The 24558-nt window shown below is 56.1% G+C and overlaps 1 protein-coding gene across 4 annotated transcripts; it reads left to right on the top strand.

The window, feature by feature from the left end:
- The first annotated feature begins 20 nt into the window (after positions 1-20).
- On the top strand, positions 21-22755 carry NCSTN (nicastrin). Of its 4 annotated transcripts, XM_071579556.1 has the most exons (19): positions 21-575; positions 606-617; positions 648-777; positions 2007-2111; positions 2871-2994; positions 3473-3591; positions 4608-4753; positions 4905-5055; positions 6394-6503; positions 8354-8506; positions 10856-10960; positions 11071-11148; positions 12729-12898; positions 15161-15263; positions 17054-17149; positions 18113-18200; positions 18283-18434; positions 19341-19553; positions 21608-22755. In XM_071579556.1, the coding sequence occupies exons 1-19, from the start codon at positions 81-83 to the stop codon at positions 21728-21730; spliced, it is 2673 nt and encodes an 890-aa protein (XP_071435657.1). In that variant the 5' UTR covers positions 21-80; the 3' UTR covers positions 21731-22755. The 4 variants fall into 4 exon arrangements, with proteins under 4 accessions (XP_071435657.1, XP_071435658.1, XP_071435656.1 ...); XM_071579557.1 differs by lacking the exon at positions 606-617 and having other exon boundaries at positions 672-777; XM_071579555.1 differs by having other exon boundaries at positions 606-777.
- Positions 22756-24558: the final 1803 nt, after the last annotated feature.

The raw sequence follows: 24558 nt of genomic DNA, 5'->3' as shown, positions 1-24558 counted from the left end.
CCCCTTCCCTTTCCCTCCCCTTCCTTTTCCCGTTCCCGATCCCGATCCTGCCCCGCCCGCGGAAGGGGAAGCGCCGGGACATGGAGTTTGATCCGGGAGTACCGGGAATGGGGATGGACCGGGACATGGAGGCGGCTGGAACTGGGATGAACCGGGACATGGAGTTGGCTCCGGGAATTGGGATGAACCGGGACGTGGAGGCGGCTGGAATTGGGATGAACCGGGACATGGAGGCGGCTGGAATTGGGATGAACCGGGACATGGAGGCGGCTGGAATTGGGATGGACCGGGACATGGAGGCGGCTGGAATTGGGATGAACCGGGACATGGAGGCGGCTGGAATTGGGATGAACCGGGACATGGAGGCGGCTGGAACTGGGATGAACCGGGACATGGAGTCGGCTGGAACTGGGATGAACCGGGACATGGAGGCGGCTGGAATTGGGATGAACCGGGACATGGAGGCGGCTGGAATTGGGATGGACCGGGACATGGAGTTGGATCCAGAAGTACCGGGAATAGGGAACTGGGACATGGAGTTGGCTCCGGGAACTGGGAAGAACCGGGACATGGAGGCGGCAATCGGGAGGAACCGGGACATGGAGTTGGCTCCGGGAGTCGGGATGAACCGGGACATGGAGGCGGCAATTGGGAAGAACCGGGACATGGAGTTGGATCCGGGAATTGGGAAGAACTGGGACATGGATTTGGCTCCCGGACGGCCCCGGGGGCCCCTCGGGCTGCTCCGGGCGCTGCTCGTGGCTGTGCTGGTGGCGGGTGAGGATGGAATGGAAATGGGGATGGAGATGGGAATGGGAATGGGGATGGAGATGGGAATGGGAGTGGGGATGAAACCCACAACCCCCCCGAGGCTTTTTGGGTTTGTGGAGACCCCTTTGGGTGTCCCCTTTGAGCTGAGGAGGGGGTCGTGTCCCCCCCACTGACTCCCTTGGGTGTCCCATGTGGGCTGGGAGGGGATGGTGTTGTCCCCCCTCCCAAGGATTTTGTGTCCCTTGGGTGTCCTATCTGAGCTGGGGAGGGACTTGTGTCTCCTCTGACCTGAGCAGGGACTCGTGTCCCCCTCACTGACCCCTCTGGGTGCCCCCCTGAGCTGGGCAGGGGCTCGTGTCCCCCTTCCTGACCCCTCTGGGTGCCCCCCTGAGCTGGGCAGGGACTCATGTCCCCCTCACTGACCCCTCTGGGTGCCCCCCTGAGCTGGGCAGGGACTCATGTCCCCCCCACTGACCCCTCTGGGTGCCCCCCTCAGCTGGGCAGGGACTCATGTCCCCCCACTGACCCCTCTGGGTGCCCCCCTGAGCTGGCAGGGACTCATGTCCCCCCACTGACCCCTCTGGGTACCCCCCTGAGCTGGGCAGGGGCTCGTGTCCCCCTTCCTGACCCCTCTGGGTGCCCCCCTGAGCTGGGCAGGGACTCATGTCCCCCTCACTGACCCCTCTGGGTGCCCCCCTGAGCTGGGCAGGGGATCATGACCCTCCACTGACCCTTTTGGGTGCCCCCCTGAGCTGGGCAGGGGATCATGACCCTCCACTGACCCTTTTGGGTGCCCCCCTGAGCTGGGCAGGGGATCATGACCCTCCACTGACCCTTTTGGGTGCCCCCCTGAGCTGGGCAGGGGATCATGACCCTCCACTGACCTCTGGGTGCCCCCCCGAGCTGGGCAGGGACTCATGTCCCCCCCACTGACCCCTCTGGGTGCCCCCCCGAGCTGGGCAGGGACTCATGTCCCCCCCACTGACCCCCCTGGGTGCCCCCCTCAGCTGGGCAGGGACTCATGTCCCCCCCACTGACCCCTCTGGGTGCCCCCCTGAGCTGGGCAGGGGATCATGACCCTCCACTGACCCCTCTGGGTGCCCCTCTGAGCTGGGCAGGGACTCGTGTCCCCACCACTGACCCCTCTGGGTGCCCCCCTGAGCCTGGCACGGGCTCACCTCCCTGCCCACCCCCTCCTGAGCTGCCCCCTGACCCAGGGCTGTGTCTCCCCTCAGGTTCCTGCAGTGGGAACTCCGTGGAGAGGAAGATCTACATCCCCCTCAACAAGACAGCTCCGTGTGTGCGGCTGCTCAACGCCACCCACCAGATTGGCTGCCAGTGTGAGCCCCCCTGGGGGTCCTGGGCTGGGCAGGGGGGGTCTGACCATGGATGGGGGGTGTGAGGGACCCTCCTGGTGCCCCTTGTGCCCAGGGCTTCTCAGTGGGTTTCCAAAAAGAGCACCCAAAGCCCCAGGTCCTGCTCAGCCACTCCCAAATTCCTTCCTCCACCCTCCAATGCCATGGGCTGCTCCTCCTGAACCCCTGGGCACCTTCTGCCAGGAACCCAATGCCATGGGCTGAACCCCTGGGCACCTTCTGCCAGGAACCCAATGCCATGGGCTCCTCTTCCTGAACACCTGGGCACCTTCTGCCAGGAACCCAATGCCATGGGCTGCTCCTCCTGAACCCCTGGGCACCTTCTGCCAGGAACCCAATGCCATGGGCTGCTCCTCCTGAACCCCTGGGCACCCTCTGCCAGGAACCCAATGCCATGGGCTGCTCTTCCTGACCCCCTGGGCACCCTCTGCCAGGAACCCAATGCCATGGGCTGCTCTTCCTGACCCCCTGGGCATCCTCTGCCAGGAACCCAATGCCATGGGCTGCTCCTCCTGAACCCCTGGGCACCCTCTGCCAGGAACCCAATGCCATGGGCTGAACCCCTGGGCACCTTCTGCCAGGAACCCAATGCCATGGGCTCCTCTTCCTGACCCCCTGGGCATCCTCTGCCAGGAACCCAATGCCATGGGCTGCTCCTCCTGAACCCCTGGGCACCCTCTGCCAGGAACCCAATGCCATGAAGGGCATGTTCTCCTCCCACAGCCTCCATCAGTGGGGACACAGGAGTGATCCACGTGGTGGAGAAGGAGGAGGATCTACGTTGGGTCCTCTCTGATGGCCCCAACCCACCCTACATGATCCTGCTGGATGGGAATCTCTTCAACAGGTGGGTCAGCACCAGGTTTCATCTCCCCAGAGGGCACAGAAATGTCCAATCTGGGCATCAAATGTCAAGTTTTGAGTGACAGGATCAGCCCTGAGTGCTCCAAATTCCGGTGAGGTTGGACTGGAAACCCCATCAGTGGCTTCTCTGGGATTCAGGGAATTTATTTCTTCTTAAAGAGTCTCTTTGCTGAAAGAAAAACTCTGCTCTGTGTGAATCCTCACACAGGAGGCCATTAAAAATTAATCCATAATTTAATAACAGCTTTAAAATTAAAGTTCATTAAAGCCCAGGAGTTGGTGGTCACTTCTCTCCTTGGACAGAGCAGGAAGGACTTGGTTGAAGTTTTCTTCTTGTTGCTTTTTGCATAATCCAAGATAGAAAACAGAGTTAATTTGATCACAAGGATCATCACCTGCTTAATTGTAATTCCTCATTAATTAATTAATCCCTGATCTCAGTGGTGTTTCCTCTCTCCCAGGAAGGTGTTGCTGCAGCTCAAGGGAACCTCCAGAGTGTCAGGCCTTGCTGTGGCCATTGCCAAACCCAGCCCATCCCAGGGCTTCTCCCCTGGCTTGAAGTGCCCCAATGATGGCTTTGGTAAGGAGATGTTCCATCTTCAGCCCTGGTGGGAGGAGGAAAAGTGGTGCCTTTTCCTTGGATGGTCCAAGGAAGTCTGAAGGATCTCAGGGGAGCTTCAAACAGTGACATTTGAAGCCCAAAGTGGCTCCTTTGGGGCTGTTGCAGCACAGAATGGAGCTGATGAAGAAAGAGGTGGTTGGACAGTCACATCCAGAGGGTTGTGGTCAATGACTCGAGGTCCCAAAGGACATCAGAGATCAGTGATGTCCCTCAGGGGCCACACTGGCACTGGTATCAATTAATATCTTCATTAATGACACAAATGAAGGGATTGAGGGCTCTGTCCCTCTCCTGCTCCTGAGCTTTGTCCTTCTCCTGCTCCTGAGCTTTGTCCTTCTCCTGCTCCTGAGCTCTGTCCCTGTCCTTCTCCTGAGCTCTGTCCTTCTCCTGCTCCTGAGCTTTGACCTTCTCCTGCTCCTGAGCTCTGTCCTTGTCCTGAGCTCTGTCCTTCTGCTCTGCTCCTGAGCTCTGTCCTTCTGCTCTGCTCCTGAGCTTTGTCCCTCTCCTGCTCCTGAGCTTTGTCCTTCTCCTGCTCCTGAGCTCTGTCCCTCTCCTGCTCCTGAGCTTTGTCCTTCTGCTCCTGAGCTCTGTCCCTGTCCTGCTCCTGAGCTTTGTCCTTCTCCTGCTCTGCTCCTGAGCTCTGTCCCTCTCCTTCTCCTGAGCTCTGTCCCTCTCCTGCTCCTGAGCTCTGTCCCTCTCCTGCTCCTGAGCTCTGTCCTCTCCTGCTCCTGAGCTCTGTCCCTCTCCTGCTCCTGAGCTCTGTCCCTCTCCTGCTCCTGAGCTTTGTCCCTCTCCTGCTCCTGAGCTTTGTCCCTCTCCTGCTCCTGAGCTTTGTCCTTCTCCTTCTCCTGAGCTTTGTCCCTCTCCTGCTCCTGAGCTTTGTCCCTCTCCTGCTCCTGAGCTTTGTCCTTCTCCTTCTCCTGAGCTCTGTCCTTCTCCTGCAGGCTCAGATGTGCCCATCTTTGTGTCCCCAGGTGTCTACTCCAAGGACTATGGCCCTGAGTTTGCCCACTGCAACACCACCCTGTGGAACCCCTTGGGCAGTGGCATCTCCTACGAGGACTTTGACTTCCCCATCTTCCTCCTTGAGGATGCCAACGAGACCCAAGTCATCAAGCAGGTACCTCAGGAGCTTCTGAGGAAAGGACCTCCTTGGGGGAAGAGTTTGGGCTTTTATTGTCTCCTTTGCTGTAAAAATACCAAAAAACTCCATTTTCAATGTTCCAAAAACATCAAGTTGTGCCATGATGGGGTTTTTTTTCCTCCCCCAGTGCTACCTGGACCACAATGTCCCTGGAGATGGCTCTGCCCCTGAGTACCCTCTGTGTGCCATGCAGCTCTTCTCCCACATGCACGCTGTCACCAGCACTGTCACCTGCATGAGGCGCAGCTCCCTGCAGAGCACCTTCAGCATCAACCCAGGTGAGACTCCGCCACACCCATCCTCATCCTCACCTGCTCCTCAGAATCCTGGTGGGAACAGGTTTTCCCACAGTCAGAACTTTCCTTCCATCCTCATCCTCCTTTCCCTCCATCCTCATCCTCCTTTCCTTCCATCCTCATCCTCCTTTCCCTCCATCCTCATCCTCCTTTCCTTCCATCCTCATCCTCCTTTCCCTCCATCCTCATCCTCCTTTCTCTCCATCCTCATCCTCCTTTCTCTCCATCCTCATCCTCCTCTCCCTCCATCCTCATCCTCCTCTCCTTCCATCCTCATCCTCCTTTCCCTCCATCCTCATCCTCCTTTCCCTCCATCCTCATCCTCCTTTCCCTCCATCCTCATCCTCCTTTCCCTCCATCCTCATCCTCCTCTCCCTCCATCCTCATCCTCCTTTCCCTCCATCCTCATCCTCCTTTCCCTCCATCCTCATTCTCCTTTCCCTCCATCCTCATCCTCCTTTCCCTCCATCCTCGTCCTCCTTTCCCTCCATCCTCATCCTCCCTTCCCTCCATTCCTCATCCTCACATGGTCCTCAGAATCCTGGTGGGAACAGAGTCTTTCCCAGAGCCAGGACTTTCCCTCCATCCTCATCCTCCTTTCCACCCTCATCCTCACATGGTCCTCAGAATCCTGGTGGGAACAGTTTTTCCCACAGTCAGGACTTTCCCTCCATCCTCATCCTCCTTTCCCTCCATCCTCATCCTCCTTTCCCCCCATCCTCATCCTCACATGGTCCTCACAATCCCGGTGGGAACAGAGTCTTTCCCAGAGCCAGGACTTTCCCTCCATCCTCACCCCATGTGATCCTCAGAATCCTGATGGGAACAGAGTCTTTCCCAGATCCAGGACTTTCCCTCCATCCTCATCCTCCTTTCCCTCCATCCTCATCCTCCTTTCCCTCCATCCTCATCCTCCTTTCCCTCCATCCTCATCCTCACATGGTCCTCAGAATCCTGGTGGGAACAGGTTTTCCCACAGCCAGGACTTCCCTTCCATCCTCATCCTTCTTTCCTTCCGTCCTCATTCTCCTTTCCCTCCATCCTCATCCTCACATGGTCCTCACAATCCCGGTGGGAACAGAGTCTTTCCCAGAACCAGGACTTTCCCTCCATCCTCATCCTCCTTTCCCTCCATCCTCATCCTCCTTTCCCCCATCCTCATCCTCACATGGTCCTCACAATCCCGGTGGGAACACTTTTTCCCATATCCAGGACTTTCCCCTTCCTTGACAGAACCTCTGACTTGACAAAAACCTCCTTTTCCCTCCCTTGTGATGCCAAATCCAGGAATGGGGTGGGATTGTTTTTTCTGCTTCCCAGAGATTGTGTGTGATCCTCTCCTTGACTACAACGTGTGGAGCACTTTGCAACCCATCAATGCCTCTGGAAAACTGGATCCTGAGAAGGAAGTTGTCATGGTGGCCACACGAGTAGGTACCTCTGGGAAAAGAAATGGGAGCTTCCAATCTCATGGGAATGTGTTTCTCATGGATTGGAATCTCTTCCCATCTTCCAAACCTTTTGGATCTGGTTGGGTTTTAGGACACAACTGTGGGTCTGTCCCTTGGGGCAGTGTGAGAACCATCCACAGTTTGGGGGTTTCCATCTTGTTTTCTTGGGTCTTTCCAACCTTGTTATGGGAAGTTTTTCCAGAATTTTCTGAGCAGATAAGGAGAAATAGTCTGGGGCAAAGCTCTGAGGCCTCAGGATTCAAATTTGGGGGAAATTTAGGTTGGATATTGGGAAGAAATTCCTCCCTGTGAGGGTGGGCAAGCCCTGACACAGATTATTCCATGAATTCCCAATCCCTGGATGTGTCCAAGGCCAGATTGGAGCAACTGGGACAGTGGGAGGTGTCCCTTCCCATGGCAAGGGGTTGGAATGGGATGGGCTTTAAGGTCCTTCCAACCCAAACCATTCCATGAATCCCTGGCACAATTTGCATTTTAAATTCCATGATCCATTTGGCCCTTCCCAGTGGGAATCAGAGTGGAATTAGAGACAGAGAGAATGGGATGGATTTGCTTTCCCAACCCAGAATTCCTGTGGGTTTGTCCTTCCAACCCAAACCATTCCATGAATCCCTGGCACAATTGTCATTTTAAATTCCATGATCCATTTGGCCCTTCCCTTCCCAGTGGGAATCAGAGTGGAATTAGAATGGGATGGATTTGCTTTCCCAGCCCAGAATTCCTGTGGGTTTGTCCTTCCAACCCAAACCATTCCATGAATCCCTGGCACAATGGTCATTTTAAATTCCATGATCCATTTGGCCCTTCCCAGTGGGAATCAAGAGTGGGATCAGAGAGAGTGGGATGGATTTGCTTTCCCAGCCCAGAATTCCTGTGGGTTTGTCCTTCCAACCCAAACCATTCCATGAATCCACAACTCCCACAGCGACACAATTGTGGTTTTAAATTCCATGATCCATTTGGCCCTTCCCTTCCCAGTAGGAATCAGGAGTGGGATCAGAGAGAAGGATGGATTTGCTTTCCCAGCCCAGAATTCCTGTGGGTTTGTCCTTCCAACCCAAACCATTCCACGAATCCACAACTCCCACAGCGACACAATTGGGGTTTTAAATTCCATGATCCATTTGGCCCTTCCCAGTGGGAATCAAGAGCGGGATCAGAGAGGGAGACAGAATGGGATGGATTTGCTTTCCCAGCTCAGAATTCCTGTGGGTTTGTCCTTCCATGAATCCATGGCACAATTGTCATTTTAAATTCCATCATCCATTTGGCCCTTCCCACTGGGAATCAGAGCAGGATCAGAGAGAATGGGATGGATTTGCTTTCCCAACCCAGAATTCCTGTGGGTTTGTCCTTCCAACCCAAACCCTTCCATGAATCCCTGGCACAACTGTCATTTTAAATTCCATGATCCATTTGGCCCTTCCCTTCCCAGTGGGATCAGAGATGGATTTGCTTTCCCAGCCCAGAATTCCTGTGGGTTTGTCCTTCCAACCCAAACCATTCCACGAATCCACAACTCCCACAGCGACACACTTGTCATTTTGAATTCCATGATCCATTTGGCCCTTCCCTTCCCAGTGGGAGTCAGAGCAGGATCAGAGAGAGAATGGGATGGATTTGCTTTCCCAACCCAGAATTCCTGTGGGTTTGTCCTTCCAACCCAAACCATTCCACGAATCCACAACTCCCACAGCGACACAATTGTGGTTTTAAATTCCATGATCCATTTGACCCTTCCCTTCCCAGTGGGATCAGAGATGGATTTGCCTTCCCAGCCCAGAATTCCTGGGGGTTTGTGCTTCCAGATTGACAGCCATTCCTTCTTCTGGAACGTCGCTCCTGGAGCCGAGAGCGCCGTGTCCTCCTTCGTGACCCACCTGGCGGCGGCCGAAGCCCTTCACAAAGCCCCTGATGTCCTCCTGCTCCCAAGGAATGTCATGTTCACCTTTTTCCAAGGGGTAAGAGCAGCAGGATGATCCCATCCTGAGATCCCAGCTTGGCTCCTCTTTTTCCCTGCTCTTTGTGTGGGATTGGTTGTCTCTCCTCCCCGCTCTGTGGTTGTCTCTTCTCCTCCAGGATCTTAATTGTTCTGGGATAACCAGAGCAGATGGAGCTTCCACTGGATCATCCCATCCCTGCCCCAAAGATCATTGTGGATGAATCCCTCAAACTTTGCTTTGCCCCCTCCTGGTGGGGCTGATTTGTGTCCTGTCTTTTATCCCTGTCTGGGATGAACTTCCAGGCTGGAATTTCTGACAGAAACCCCCCCCAAAAAAAAGGCAAAATTAAAAATCACTGGGAGAGAAATTCAGCTGATTTTTTGGGAGCCCAGAGCTGGAATTGGCAGCTGTGGCAGAGCAGAACAAGCTGGAGGAGGGACTGATGGCCAACAGCTGATGTTCCCCCTCAAGGCATCCACACTGATGAGTCCTTTGTGCAGCTTCTCCCGTGCCAGGGCCATGTGATTCCCTCCATGTGATTCCCTTATCCAGGCTGTGGATAAATCCAGGAGGAGGGATGGGAAGCCCTGCCTGTAAATCAGGGAAGGGGGAGGCTGATGGCTCTTGACTTCCCTGCCCAGCTCCAATCATAGAATCACAGAATGGATTGGGTTGGAAAAGACCTCCCAGATCATCAAGTCCAACCCTTGATCCAACCCCACTGTGCTCACCAGCCCAGGGCACTCAGTGCCACCTCCAGTGTCACCTTAAACACCTCCAGGGATGGAGAATCCACCCCCTCTCTGGGCAGAACATTCCAAGGCCTGACCACTCTCTCTGGAAGGAATTTCTTCCTAATCTCCAACCCAAACCTCCCCTGGCAGAGCTTCAGCCCCTCTTGTTCTGCTGCTGGTTGGCTGAGAGAAGAGACCAAACCCCCCTCTGGGTACAACATCCGAGGGGGTTGTGGAGAGTGAGAAGGTCCCCCCTGAGCCTCCTCTTCTCCAGGCTGAACACCCCCAGCTCCCTCAGCCTCTCCCCACAGGAATCATGGAATCACTTGGATTGGAAGAGACCTCTGAGATCATCAAGTCCAACCCTTGATCCAACCCTACTGTGATCACCAGCCCAGGGCACTCTGGTGCCCTGGGCTGGTGATCACAGTAGGGTTGGATCAAGACATGGTGGATTCTCACTCAGTGCCACATCCACAGAATCACAGAATCCGTTGGGTTGGAAAAGCCCTCCGAGTTCATCAAGTCCAACCCTTGACCCAACCACACTGTGATCACCAGCCCAGGGCACTCAGTGCCACCTCCAGTGTCACCTTAAACACCTCCAGGGATGGGGAATCCACCCCCTCTCTGGGCAGCCCATTCCAATCCCTGAGCACTCTCTCTGCAAAGAATTTTTTTCTGATCTCCAACTTCAATTTCCCCTGGCAGAGCTTGAGCCCATCGTGCCCCCTTGTCCTATTGCTGAGTGCCTGGGAGAAGAGACCAACCCCCACCTGGCCAGAACTTCCCTTCAGGCACTTCCAGACAGTGCTGAGGTCACCTCTGAGCCTCCTCTTCTCCAGGCTGAACACCCCCAGCTCCCTCAGCCTCTCCCCACAGCACTTGTGCTCCAGTCCCTTCTCCAGCCTCGTTGCTCTTCTCAGTTGGGTTGGAAGAGACCTCTGAGATCATCAAGTTCAACCCTTGATCCAACCCCACTGTGATCACCAGCCCAGGGCACTCTGGTGCCCTGGGCTGGTGATCACAGTAGGGTTGGATCAAGACATGGTGGATTCTCACTCGGTGCCACATCCACAGAATCACAGAATCCATTGGGTTGGAAAAGCCCTCCGAGATCATCAAGTCCAACCCTTGACCCAACCCCACTGTGATCACCAGCCCAGGGCACTCAGTGCCACCTCCAGTGTCACCTTAAACACCTCCAGGGATGGAGAATCCACCCCCTCTCTGGGCAGAACATTCCAATCCCTGAGCACTCTCTCTGCAAAGAATTTTTTCCTGCTCTCCAACTTCAATTTCCCCTGGCAGAGCCCATTCCATGCTCCATTTCCAGCAGGATTAAGAGGGCAAAAAGTGCTCCCTGAAGTGATTTTGCCTCTGTGCCTTCCTTGTGGAATTCAGTATCTTTTCCTTGGTTTTTTCCTTCCCTTTCCCTTCCTTTTTGCCTTTTGCTCCCTCCCTTCCTGCAAATAAATCCCTTTTGTCTTTGATCTTCTCCTGAGGGTTGTCCAAACCTTTGGAATTACTGATGAGGTGATTGGGTTGGTTCCTCCTCATCCCCTCAGCTGTTTTTGCTGGTGGTTCCAAACCCCAACAAGCTTCAGGATTTGGGAATTTCTTCCTCTTTCAGGAAACCTTTGACTACATTGGCAGCTCCAGGATGGTGTATGACATGGAACAGGACAAGTTCCCTCTGCGCTTGGACAACATCCACTCCTTCGTGGAGCTGAATCAGGTGTGGGCAATGCCTGGGGATATTTTATTCCCTGGGAATTTGGCTTTTTCCCTGGATTTCCCTGCCCTGGGATGGCCCAGCCATGTGTTTAGGGGTGGTTCTCCTTGCAGGTGGCTCTGAGGAACAGCTCCGTGCTCTGGATGCACACGGATCCCGTGTCACGGATGAACGAGTCGCTGAACCTGCAGGTGAGAGAGAAATGAAAGCCTGGAATGTTCCTCACATCAAAGAGTGGCCAAATCCTTGCCCTGAACAGCCCCAACAATCCCACCATTGCCCCTCAGGGTGTTCTCCAAATGCTCCTTGAGCTCTGTGGAACCTTGTGCTGGTTTAAAGGTGAACCATCAGCAGAAACGAACCCACCACAAGAGGGATTATAAATCAGAGTGACAATTTAATGACAATATCACAATTAATGCAGTGGCACAAAGAGAAATTGGGTTTAACCCCCAACCCCAGCAGTGTAACCCACCCCCTGGGGCACAAACACAGGGGGGTTTGGTGGCCCCTGTGCTGAGCCCCACGTGGAGTCCAAAGGAAAAGGGAGGGACAAACCTGTTGGTGCAGATGATGGCACAGTCTGGTCAGAGTGGTGGCTCCTCCTGTGCAGGTTCTGCTCCTCCTCTGGATCCCAGGAGTGGTTCCCCAAGTCCCCAAACCCCAAGATTCCATCCCCTCAGGTGCAGGTGGGAGCCCCCAGTGCCTCCCCCAGGGCAGGGAGTTCCACACTGGGGGATCTGACTCTGGCAGTCAGGGGGGATTTTGGAATCGTTGCTGGCCCATGAGCAGAGCTGAGCCCTCAGGTGGGTGTGGAGGTGCCAAGGACTCCCTGGAGGGGAGTTCTCCCAGCTCCTGTCCCAGGGTCTGTGACACCCACCTGGAACACTCCCCTGTCCCACAGGGTCTGTGACACCCACCTGGGACACTCCCCTGTCTGTGACACCCACCTGGAACACTCCCCTGTCCCACAGGGTCTGTGACACCCACCCTGGAACAGTCCCCTGTCTGTGACACCCACCTGGAACACTCCCCTGTCCCACAGGGTCTGTGACACCCACCCTGGAACACTCCCCTGTCTGTGACACCCACCCTGGAACACTCCCCTGTCTGTGACACCCACCCTGGAACCCTCCCCTGTCCCACAGGGTCTGTGACACCCACCCTGGAACCCTCCCCTGTCCCACAGGGTCTGTGACACCCACCTGGAACACTCCCCTGTCCCACAGGGCTGTGACACCCACCCTGGAACACTCCCCTGTCCCACAGGGCCCTTTCTCACCCACCTGGAACACTCCCCTGTCTCTCAGGGCCCTTTCCCACCCACCTGGAACACTCCCCTGTCTGTGACACCCACCTGGAACACTCCCCTGTCTGTCACACCCACCTGGAACACTCCCCTGTCTGTGACACCCACCTGGAACACTTCCCTGTCCCACAGGCCCCTTTCCCACCCCTCTCCCACCCTGAGGGATCAGCTGTGCCCTGGGCAGCTGCTGCAAATGCTCCATTGGTGACAGTTCTTGGGAAATGTCACAGAGGGTTTGGAATCCACAGCTTTGGTCACACCCACACAGGGATAAACTGGTCCCAGTTCCTGAACTGGGACAAACCTCTTCCACTTCCTTCTGTGGGAAGAACCTTTCCCTTCTATCCAACCCCTGGCACAACTCCATGGCTACTTGAGCAAAGCTCTGGGACCTTGAGGAGGGTTTTTAACCTTCCCAGAGGGAAATCCCACCCAGGGAAGTTGTCCTGGTTTTTTTCCCAGGTGGAAAACCTTCTGAGCATCCTGACCCAGAGCAGTGCTGGGTCAGGTGTGACCCTGCAGGAAGCCGGATTTTCCCAACCTCTCCCTCCATCCTCCTTCCAACGCTTCCTCAGGGCTCGCCACATCCCTGGCGTGGTCCTGACAGACCACAGGACAGCCTTCCAGAACAGGTAAAGGCCTCCCAGAAGGTACCTGGAATGCCACAGGGGGGGATTGGAAACCAGGGGAAAAAAAAGCTCCGTGCCCGACGAGCGCGACGTGATTGTTGTGACAGGCGAGAGAAATCCAATTTGGCACAGCAAATATTCCCCCACAGCTGGCAGGGAGCCAGAGGTTAGCCAATGGCAGCAGAGCTTCCCTGAGCCTCAGCTGTGCTTCCAGAAGCTCCCTTTTTTTTATTTATTTATTATTATTTAGGGGGGTTTTTTTAATAATTTAGCTTTTTATTTGTGCTGGAGGAAAGCTCTCGGTGTTGGAAGGGGCACTTGGGTTCACCCCACATGACCCTGTTCCTCAAGGATCTTCTGCTCCTCAGCAGCTCTGGGGTGGGAATGGTGGGGAGAGGACAGGGCTGGGTCTCTCCCCTCTTCCCTGAATGCTCCACATTGTCCCATTCCCTTCGTAGAATCATGGAATGGTTTGAGTTGGGAGGGACCTTAAAGGTCATCTGGTTCCACTCCCTGACTTGGGGTCACCTCCCAGGGTGTTCCCAGCCCCATCCAACCCGGCCTTGGGCACTGCCAGGGATGGGCAATCCATGGAATAACCTGTGCCAGGGCCTGCCCACCCTCTCAGGGAAGAATTTCTTCCCACAGTTCCATCTAAACCATCCTGGAATGGTTTGGATGCCAAGAGACCTCCAAGATCACCCAGATCATGGGCAGGGACACCTCCCACTGTCCCATGTGGCTCCAGCCTGGCCTTGGGCACTTCCAGGGATGGCCAATCCATGGAATAACCTGTGCCAGGGCTGCCCACCCTCCCAGGGAAGGATTTCCTCCCACAGTTTCATCTAAACCATCCTGGAATGGTTTGGATGCCAAGAGACCTCCAAGATCACCCAGACCTTGGGCAGCGACACCTCCCACTGTCCCAGGGGGCTCCAGCCTGGCCTTGGGCACTTCCAGGGATGGGCAATCCATGGAATAACCTGTGCCAGGGCTGCCCACGCTCCCAGGGAAGGATTTCTTCCCACACTTCCATCTAAACCATCCTGGAATGGTTTGAGTGCCAAGAGACGTCCAAGATCACCCAGACCTTGGGCAGGGACACCTCCCAAAGGACCAGGGATGTTCCAGTCTGGCCTTGGGCACTCCCAGGGATGGGCAATCCATGGAATAACCTGTGCCAGGGCTGCCCACCCTCCCAGGGAAGGATTTATCCCTGCTATCCCATCAAAAGCAGGGCATGGAATCCTGGAATGGGTTGGGTTGGGTTGGGAAGGTTCCAACCAGACACCTCCCACTATCTCAGGTTTCTCCAATGTGGCCTTGGACAGTCCCAGGGGTGAGGAATCCATGGAATTCTCTGGGCAACCTGTGCCCTCCCAGGGAAGGATTTATCCCTGATATCCCATCAAAAACAGGACATGGAATCCTGGAATGGGTTGGGTTGGGAAAGGACCTGAAAGATCACCCAGTTCCAACTGGACACTTCCCACTGTCCCAGGTTGGTCCAACCTGGCCTTGGGCACTTCCAGGGATAGAGAATCCATGGAATAACCTGTGCCAGGACCTGCCCACCCTCCCAGGAATGTTAGGCTGGAAGTGCCATTTTTTAGGCTGTGGGATCCATTTTTTTCCCTGGAGGATCCATTTTTTTTACTGTAGGATCCATTTTAGGGCTGAAAGATCCATTTTTAGTCTGGAATTTCCATTTTTAGCCTGGAATTTCCATTTTTAGCCTGGAATTTCCATTTTTAGGCTGGAATTTCCATTTTTAGGCTGGAATTTCCATTTTTAGCCTGGAAATTCCCAATATTTTAAGCTGGAAATTCCCATTTTTAGGCTGGAAGTTCTATTTTTCAGGCTTCAGGATCCATTTTTTTTGCCTGGAATCTCATCCCAGGTTTTCTGGGAGTGTCAGGGACACAGAGTGTGTAAATCCCTCTTGGAATTCCCTTGGAATTCTTTGCATAAGGCACCACCAAACCCCCCCTGAGTCCCAAATCCCTCTGCCCTTCCCTCAGTTCTCTCCCTTTTTCCAGCTTTTCCACCTCCCATTCTAATCCCAGCCTGGAAATTGCTCCAAGATCCTCAGATGGGAGAAGCTGTAGAAGGGCCAAGTTAATTAGAAACCCTCATTAATTGCATTAAGGAGGATGTGGCAGTGCTGGAGCTCCACTCCCAGGAGACTCCCTTTGGAATTGCATTCCATGCCTTGTGCTTTTCTCCTTCCTTTCCCAAATCCCTGAGTTTTTTCCTGCTTTTCAGGTACTACCAGAGCATTTATGACACCCCTGAGAACATCCATGTGGAGTATCCAGAGGGGCTGAGCCCTGAGGAGAGTCTGGAATATGTCACTGACACTGCCAAGGTCTGGAAGGAGCTGGGAGGGATTTGGGAAGGGCTGAGAAAAGCAGGGAGGGATTTGGGAAGGGGCAGAAGGAGCTGGGAGGGATTTGGGAAGGGGCAGAAGGAGCAGGGAGGGATTTGGGAAGGGCAGGAAGGAGCAGGGAGGGATTTGGGAAGGGCAGAAGGAGCAGGGAGGGATTTGGGAAGGGCTGAGAAAAGCAGGGAGGGATTTGGGAAGGGGCAGAAGGAGCTGGGAGGGATTTGGGAAGGGGCAGAAGGAGCAGGGAGGGATTTGGGAAGGGCAGAAGGAGCTGGGAGGGATTTGGGAAGGGGCAGAAGGAGCAGGGAGGGATTTGGGAAGGGCAGAAGGAGCTGGGAGGGATTTGGGAAGGGGCAGAAGGAGCAGGGAGGGATTTGGGAAGGGCAGGAAGGAGCAGGGAGGGATTTGGGAAGGGCAGAAGGAGCAGGGAGGGATTTGGGAAGGGCTGAGAAAAGCAGGGAGGGATTTGGGAAGGGGCAGAAGGAGCTGGGAGGGATTTGGGAAGGGGCAGAAGGAGCAGGGAGGGATTTGGGAAGGGCAGGAAGGAGCTGGGAGGGATTTGGGAAGGGCAGAAGGAGCAGGGAGGGATTTGGGAAGGGCTGGGAGGGATTTGGGAAGGGGCAGAAGGAGCTGGGAGGGATTTGGGAAGGGCAGGAAGGAGCTGGGAGGGATTTGGGAAGGGCAGGAAGGAGCTGGGAGGGATTTTGGAAGGGGCAGCACGAGCTGGAAGGGATTTGGGAAGGGCTGAGAAAAGCAGGGAGGGATTTGGGAAGGGCAGGAAGGAGCAGGGAGGGATTTGGGAAGGGCTGGGAGAAGCAGGGAGGGATTTGGGAAGGAGCAGAAGGAGCAGGGAGGGATTTGGGAAGGGCTGGGAGGGATTTGGGAAGGGGCAGGAGAAGCAGGAAGGGATTTGGGAAGGGCAGGAAGGAGCTGGGAGGGATTTGGGAAGGGGCAGGAGAAGCAGGGAGGGATTTGGGAAGGGCAGGAAGGAGCAGGGAGGGATTTGGGAAGGGCTGGGAGAAGCAGGGAGGGATTTGGGAAGGAGCAGGGAGGGATTTGGGAAGGGCTGGGAGGGATTTGGGAAGGGGCAGGAGAAGCAGGGAGGGATTTGGGAAGGGCAGGAAGGAGCAGGGAGGGATTTGGGAAGGGCTGGGAGAAGCAGGGAGGGATTTGGGAAGGAGCAGAAGGAGCAGGGAGGGATTTGGGAAGGGCTGGGAGGGATTTGGGAAGGGGCAGGAGAAGCAGGGAGGGATTTGGGAAGGGCAGGAAGGAGCTGGGAGGGATTTGGGAAGGGGCAGGAGAAGCAGGGAGGGATTTGGGAAGGGCAGGAAGGAGCTGGGAGGGATTTGGGAAGGGTTGAGGAGCAGGGAGGGATTTGGGAAGGAGCAGAAGGAGCAGGGAGGGATTTGGGAAGGGTTGAGGAGCAGGGAGGGATTTGGGAAGGAGCAGAAGGAGCAGGGAGGGATTTGGGAAGGACAGGGAGAAGCAGGGAGGGATTTGGGAAGGGGCAGAAGGAGCAGGGAGGGATTTGGGAAGGGCAGGGAGAAGCAGGGAGGGATTTGGGAAGGGCAGGAAGAAGCAGGGAGGGATTTGGGAAGGGCAGGAAGGAGCTGGGAGGGATTTGGGAAGGACAGGGAGAAGCAGGGAGGGATTTGGGAAGGGGCAGAAGGAGCAGGGAGGGATTTGGGAAGGGCAGGAAGGAGCTGGGAGGGCTCTGGGCAGTGCCAGGCTCGGCCTGTGGGCACTGATGTGGCTCCCTGTCCCCTTGGCAGGCCCTGGCACAGGTGGCCACAGTGGTGGCCAGAGCCCTGTATGGCCTTGCTGGAGGAACCAACAGCACCTCTGCCATCCAGGCTGACCCCAGAACGGTAGGAGAACATGGAGTTGTGTCCTGGAACTCTGAGGAGCTTTCAGCTCCTTCCCTTGTGTCCCTCTGTGTGTGGGGGTCAAAACACCACCTGAGGAACCCAACAAAGAACCTCTGAGGAGCTCTCAGCTCCTTCTCTTGTGTCCCTCTGTGTGTGTGGGACAAAACACAACCTGAGGAACATAACAAAGAACCTCTGAGGAGCTCTCAGCTCCTTCCCTTCTGTCCCTCTCTGTGTGTGGGGACAAAGCACAACCTGAGGAACCTGAGAAAGAACCTCTGAGGAGCTCTCAGCTCCTTCTCTTTTGTCCCTCTGTGTGTGGGGGACAAAGCACAACCTGAGGAACCTGAGAAAGAACCTCTGAGGAGCTCTCAGCTCCTTCTCTTTTGTCCCTCTGTGTGTGGGGGACAAAGCACAACCTGAGGAACCTGAGAAAGAACCTCTGAGGAGCTCTCAGCTCCTTCTCTTTTGTCCCTCTGTGTGTGGGGGACAAAGCACAACCTGAAGAACCTGAGAAAGAACCTCTGAGGAGTTCTCAGCTCCTTCCCTTGTGTCCCTGTTTGTGGGGACAAAGCACCACCTGAGGAACCCAAAAAAGAACCCCTGAGGAGCTCTCAGTTCCTTCCCTTGTGTCCTGCCCCTCTCCAGGAGGGCTTTTCTCCCCTCCTTTCCCTGTTTTCCCACCAAGCAGAGGGAAAAGCCTTCACCCTTCTCTGGTTGCTTCACCTTCACTGGTTGGTTCATCTCAGGGCAGAGATGAAGCTCCTTCACCCTCAGAGAAGAGGTGGAAGGACCACATGGGATAAACTGAGGAATCCCTGGGGTGGAATCCAACCCAACATTCCCAGCTCTGGAATTCTGGGACAGTCTCCCCTTGGCTCAGGAAACATCTCTCAGCCAAAGATGGAGCTGGGAAGATGTTCTTTTGTCTCCTCAGCACAAACCAATCCCGTGTCTTTGCAGGTCACCAAGATGCTTTATGGATTCCTGATTAAAATGAACAATTCCTGGTTCCAATCCATCATCAAACCAGACCTCAAAGGAATTCTGGGTAAGGGAAAGAAGAGCAAGGAAGGAGTTGGACCCCCCCTGACCTTCTGTCCCCACCAATCCCATCTTTCCTGCTGCTCCAGGGGATGTCCCTCAGCACTACGTGGCCGTGTCCAGCCCTGTCAACACCACCTACCTGGTGCAATATGTCCTGGCCAACCTGACAGGGACTGTGGTGAACCTCACCAAGGAGGAGTGTCTGAACCCTGAGAAGAACCCCCACACTGAGAAGGAGGTGAGGGACAACAGGCATGGACAGCTCCATGTGGTTGGTGGGGAGGGAAGATGGTTGGGGGAAATGGGAAAGTCCTCCCTGAGGAGACAGTGCCCAAGGGAAGGAGAGGAGTGGGCAGAAAACATGAACCCAGCCAAGGGCAGCTGGGTTGGACCAGCCATGGTGTGTCCACAGGACCAGAGGGATTGTCCATCTGGGCTGGGCACTGAGGAGGGAACATCCAGTGCTGTGTCCAGGTCTGGGCTCCTGAATTCATGAAGGACATTGAGAACATCCAGGGAAGGGAGAAGAGCTGGGGAAGGGGCTGGAGCAGCAGGAGGAGGGTCTGGAGAACTCTTGAGGGAGCTGGGAGGGCTCAGCCTGGAGAAAAGGAGGCTCAGGGGGGACCTTCTGGCTCTGCAATCCCTGAGGGATCCAGGGCAAGGGTGGGATCTTCTGCCAGGGAAGAGGGACAGGCCAAGGGCAAGGGTGGGATCTTCTGCCAGGGAACAGGGATGGAACAAGGGCAAGGGTGGGATCTTCTGCCAGGGAACAGGGACAGGCCAAGGGCAAAGGGCCTCAGGCTGTGCCAGGGGAGGGGCAGGTGGGACATGAGGAGGAATTTCTTTGTGGAAAGGGTGGGAAGGCCTTGGAAGGGGCTGCCCAGGGAGGGGGTGGAGTCCCCACCCCTGGAGGTGTCCAAGGAAGACCTGGATGTGGCACTGAGTGCCAAGGTGGGGATGGGACACAGGGTGGGCTTGATGCTCCTGGACATCTCCAACCTCAGTGATCCTGTACAAAGGATCTTGGCATCACCACCATCCCCAAAACCCCGGAGGGACCATTCCAGCCCCTCAGGAGGTGTCTTTGGTGTCCCTCACCCCTCAGGATTGTCTCTCTCCTGTCCCTCACCCCCCTCTCTCGCAGCTCTTCGACTACTCATGGGTGCAGGGTGCCCTGGGTGCCAACTCCTCGGCGCGGGCACCGCTCTGCGTGCGCTCGGGCGTTCGGCTCTCCAAGGCTCTGTCTCCCGCCTTCGAGCTGCGCCAATGGGGCTCCACCGAGTTCTCCACGTGGACCGAGAGCCGCTGGAAGGACATCCGAGCCCGGATCTTCCTGGTGGCCTCCAGGGAGCTGGAGGTGGGATGGGGGGCACTAGGGGATGGGGGTGGGGGATGGCATGACCTGGCAGGGGATGGCACACCCCAATGGGTGATGGCACATGCTCTTGGGTGATGACACATGCTCTTGGGTGGTGGCACATTCTCTTGGGTGATGGCACATGCTCTTGGGTGATGGCACATTCTCTTGGGTGATGGCACATGCTCTTGGGTGATGGCACATTCTCTTGGGTGATGGCACATGCTCTTGGGTGATGGCACATTCTCTTGGGTGATGGCACACCCCAATGGGTGATGGCACATGCTCTTGGGTGATGGCACCCCTCAGTGGGTGATGGCACACCCCAATGGGTGATGGCACATGCTCTTGGGTGATGGCACCCCTCAGTGGGTGATGGCACACCCCAATGGGTGATGGCACATGCTCTTGGGTGATGGCACCCCCCACTGGGTGATGGCACATTCCACTGGGTGATGGCACATTCTCTTGGGTGATGGCACACCCCAATGGGTGATGGCACGTTCTCTTGGGTGATGGCACACACCAGTGGGTGATGGCACACACCAGTGGGTGATGGCACACCCCAATGGGTGGTGGCACACACCAGTGGGTGATGGCACACCCCAATGGGTGATGGCACAACCTATTGGGTGATGGCACAACCTATTGGGTGAAGGCACACCCCAGTGGGCGATGGCACATTCTCTTGGGTGATGGCACGCCCCAGTGGGTGATGGCACATTCCAATGGGTGATGGCACATGCTCTTGGGTGGTGGCACATTCCACTGGGTGATGGCACATGCTCTTGGGTGATGGCACAACCCATTGGGTGATGGCACATTCCAATGGGTGATGGCACACCCCAATGGGTGATGGCACACACCAGTGGGTGATGGCACACCCCAATGGGTGATGGCACACACCAGTGGGTGATGGCACATTCTCTTGGGTGATGGCACAACCCAATGGGTGATGGCACACACCAGTGGGTGATGGCACACCCCAATGGATGATGGCACACCCCAGTGGGTGATGGCACAGCCCAATGGGTGATGGCACATTCCAGTGGACGATGGCACATTCCAGTGGGTGATGGCACATGCTCTTGGGTGGTGGCACAACCCAGTGGGTGATGGCACACCTTGCTGTGTGATGTCTCACCCCAGTGGGTGATGGCACACCCCGGTGGGTGTCCCTTTGCCCCCCAAGGTGCTCATCCTGCTCTTGGGCATTGCCATCCTGGGTGTGCCCACAGCCCTGAGTGTCCCTGTGCCCTCCCAGGTGCTCACCCTGCTGCTGGGCACTGCCATCCTGGGCATTGCCATCCTGGCTTTGACACAGCCCTGAGTGTCCCTGTGCCCCCCAGGTGCTCACCCTGCTGCTGGGCATTGCCATCCTGGGCTTTGCCATCCTGGGCATCGCCGTGGCTGTGGCACAGCCCTGAGTGTCCCTGTGCCCCCCCAGGTGCTCACCCTCCTGCTGGGCATTGCCATCCTGGGTGTGCCCACAGCCCTGAGTGTCCCTGTGCCCCCCAGGTGCTCACCCTGCTGCTGGGCATTGCCATCCTGGGCATTGCCATCCTGGGTGTGGCACAGCCCTGAGTGTCCCTGTGCCCCCCAGGTGCTCACCCTGCTGCTTTGCATTGCCATCCTGGGTGTGCCCACAGCCCTGAGTATCCCTGTGCCCCTTCAGGTGCTCACCCTCCTGCTGGGCATTGCCATCCTGGGCATTGCCATCCTGGGTGTGGCACAGCCCTGAGTGTCCCTGTGCCTCCCAGGTGCTCACCCTCCTGCTGGGCATTGCCATCCTGGGTGTGGCACAGCCCTGAGTGTCCCTGTGCCCCTTCAGGTGCTCACCCTCCTGCTGGGCATTGCCATCCTGGCTGTGGCACAGCCCTGAGTGTCCCTGTGCCCCTTCAGGTGCTCACCCTGCTGCTGGGCACTGCCATCCTGGGCATCTCCCTGGCTGTGGCACAGCCCTGAGTGTCCCTGTGCCCCCCAAGTGCTCACCCTGCTGCTGGGCATTGCCATCCTGGCTGTGGCACAGCCCTGAGTGTCCCTGTGCCCCCCAGGTGCTCACCCTCCTGCTGGGCATTGCCATCCTGGGCATCTCCCTCCTCACCACCTACTTCATCAATGCCAAGGCCGATGTTCTCTTCACCATCCCACGGGATCCTGGAGTTGTGTCCTACTGAAGGTGCTCCTGGGGCTGCCCCACTCCTGGAGTCCACTTGGCAGAGCCAAGAAGCCAAGGCTGGAATGTTCTCCTCTCCCTGGAGAAGGTTCTCTCCACACCTTCCATGTGCTCCAAGGGCTGAGCCCTGAAGAGACTTTCCCAGGAAAAAGCACCCACTGGAACTGGGACACATTCCCAAAATTTCTGTTGGAGTTGTCCTTTCCCTGAGCAACCTCAGGATGGTTCTGGAGCTGCTCAGGGTGGTCCTGGAGCTGCTCAGGGTGGTCCTGGAGCTGCTCAGGGTGGTCCTGGAGCTGCTCAGGGTGGACCTGGAGCTGCTCAGGATGGTTCTGGAGCTGCTCAAGGTGGTCCTGGAGCTGCTGGGGGTGGTCCTGGAGCTGCTCAGGGTGGCCCTGGAGCTGCTGGGGGTGGTCCTGGAGCTGCTGAGGACGGTCCTGGAGCTGCTCAGGGTGGTCCTGGAGCTGCTGGGAATGGTCCTGGACCTCCTCAGGATGGTCCTGGAGCTGCTGAGGACGGTCCTGGAGCTGCTCAGGGTGGTCCTGGAGCTGCTCAGGATGGTCCTGGAGCTGCTCAGGATGGTCCTGCAGCTGCTCAGGATGGTCCTGGAGCTGCTGAGGGTGGTCCTGGACCTTCTCAGGATGGTCCTGGAGCTGCTGAGGGTGGTCCTGGAGCTGCTCAGGACGGTCCTGGAGCTGCTGAGGGTGGTCCTGGTCCTGCTCAGGATGGTCCTGGACCTTCTCAGGATGGTCCTGGAGCTGCTGAGGACACCTTGGCCTGGATCTTCTCCCTCAGTGAAGCCAAGGCAGGGAAGGATGAAGGTGTCTCCTCTGGAGCAGTGGCTTTCCAAGGTGTGTGGCAGCTCAGGTGACCTGTGGCTGTCCCAGGATGTCCCACAGGAGCTCTGGAAGGTCCAACCCAAGGTGATGAGATGGAAACCAACCTTTTTTTGAGGGTGCAACATCTCCTGGGCTTTGTACATATATAAATAGTTCCATTTAATTAAAAATGGCCACTTCCAAATGAGCCCTTGGCCTGCTTTGTGTTCAAAAAATTATCCAGGGGTTGTCCCACCAGCCCCACCAAGTCCTTCTCCATCTGGATCGATCCAGGGGTTGTCCCACCAAGTCCTTCTCCATCTGGATTCATCCAGTGGGTTGTCCCACCAGCCCCACCAAGTCCTTCTCCATCTGGATTGATCCAGGGGGTTGTCCCACCAGCCCCTCCTGGTCCTTCTCCATCTGGATTCATCCAGGTGTTGTCCCTCCAAGTCCTTCTCCATCTGGATTGATCCAGGGGATTGTCCCACCAGTCCCCCCAAGTCATTCTCCATCTGCTCATCCCCAGCATGGATTGATCCAGGGGGTTGTCCCACCAGCCCCTCCAAGTCCTTCTCCATCTGGATCGATCCAGGGGTTGTCCCACCAAGTCCTTCTCCATCTGGATTGATCCAGGGGGTTGTCCCAACCCAAGTGCAGGTCCTGCTCTTGACTCGGGCCCTGAAGGTGCCAAAGCTGTGAGTCCTTGGCCAGAACTCAAAGGTGTCCAACACCTCAGAGTGTCAGGAAGAGCTGGTTAGACCAGGAATGATGTGAAACCACCTCCAGATGCAGCAGCTCTGGAAGGAGTTCAAGCACTCAGGATCTGGAGGGACGTGCCAACATCTAAAGAGGCAGGAGAGTGTTTGCCCAGCACCTGAACCCGACTGTGATCCCCTTCTGGAGGGTGTTTGGCAGAATTTCCCTTGCAGAGTTTGCTCATTAGCAAAGCAAATGCTGCTGATTGAGGGGATTGGGGAGAGCAGCTCTGTGGAGAAGGACTTGGTGGACAACAAGGGTCCACTGTGACCAGCAGCGTGTCCTGAGGGCCAAGGAGATCCTGGAGGGGTCAGGAATCAGAAGGAACTTTGCCAGCAGGTCAGGGAGGAGATCCTGATCCTGATCTTGATCCCGATCCCGATCCCGATCCTGATCCTGATCCTTATCCTGATCTTGATCCTGATCCTGATCCTGACCCCGACCTTGATCCCAATGCTGATCCTGATCCCAATCCCGATCCTGATCCCAATCCTGGTTCTGATTGAGGGGATTGGGGAGAGAAGCTCTGTGGAGAAGGACTTGGTGGACAACAAGGGTCCACTGTGACCAGCAGCGTGTCCTGAGGGCCAAGGAGATCCTGGGGGGGATCAGGAATCAGAAGGAGCTTTGCCAGCAGGTCAGGGAAGAGATCCTGATCTTGATCCTGATCCTGATCTTGATCCTGATCCCGATCCTCATCTTGATCCTGATCCTGATCTTGATCCCGATCCTGATCTTGATCCCGATCCTGATCCTGTTCCCGATCCTGATCTTGATCCTGATCCCAATCCTGATCTTGATCCCAATCCTAATCCTGATCCTGATCCCGATTCTGATCCTGATCCTGATCCCTATTCTGATCTTGATCCCTATCCTAATCCTGATCTTGATCCTGATCTTGATCCTGATCCTGATCTTGATCCTGATCCTGATCCCAATCCTGATCTTGATCCCAATCCTGATCCTGATCCTGATCCTAATCTTGATCCTGATCCTGATCCCAATCCTGATCCCAATCCATATCCTGATCCCAATCCTGATTCTGATCCTGATCCTGATCCTGATCCTGATCCCTATCCTGATCCTGATCCCAATCCTGATCCTGATCCCGATCCCGATCCTGATCCTGATCCTGATCCTGCCCTGGGAGGAACATCTGCAGGGCTGTGTCCACCTCTGGGCTCCTCAGGGCAGGAGGGACATGGAGCTCCTGGAGCAGGTCCAGAGAAGGCCAAAGGGATGATGAAGGGAC

Source organism: Pithys albifrons, chromosome 30 (assembly GCF_047495875.1).
Source record: "Pithys albifrons albifrons isolate INPA30051 chromosome 30, PitAlb_v1, whole genome shotgun sequence".
In the NCBI taxonomy this organism is placed as follows: domain Eukaryota; kingdom Metazoa; phylum Chordata; class Aves; order Passeriformes; family Thamnophilidae; genus Pithys; species Pithys albifrons.
The sequence above is the reverse complement of the archived record's forward strand: the minus strand, read 5'-3'. Positions and strand labels throughout refer to the sequence as shown.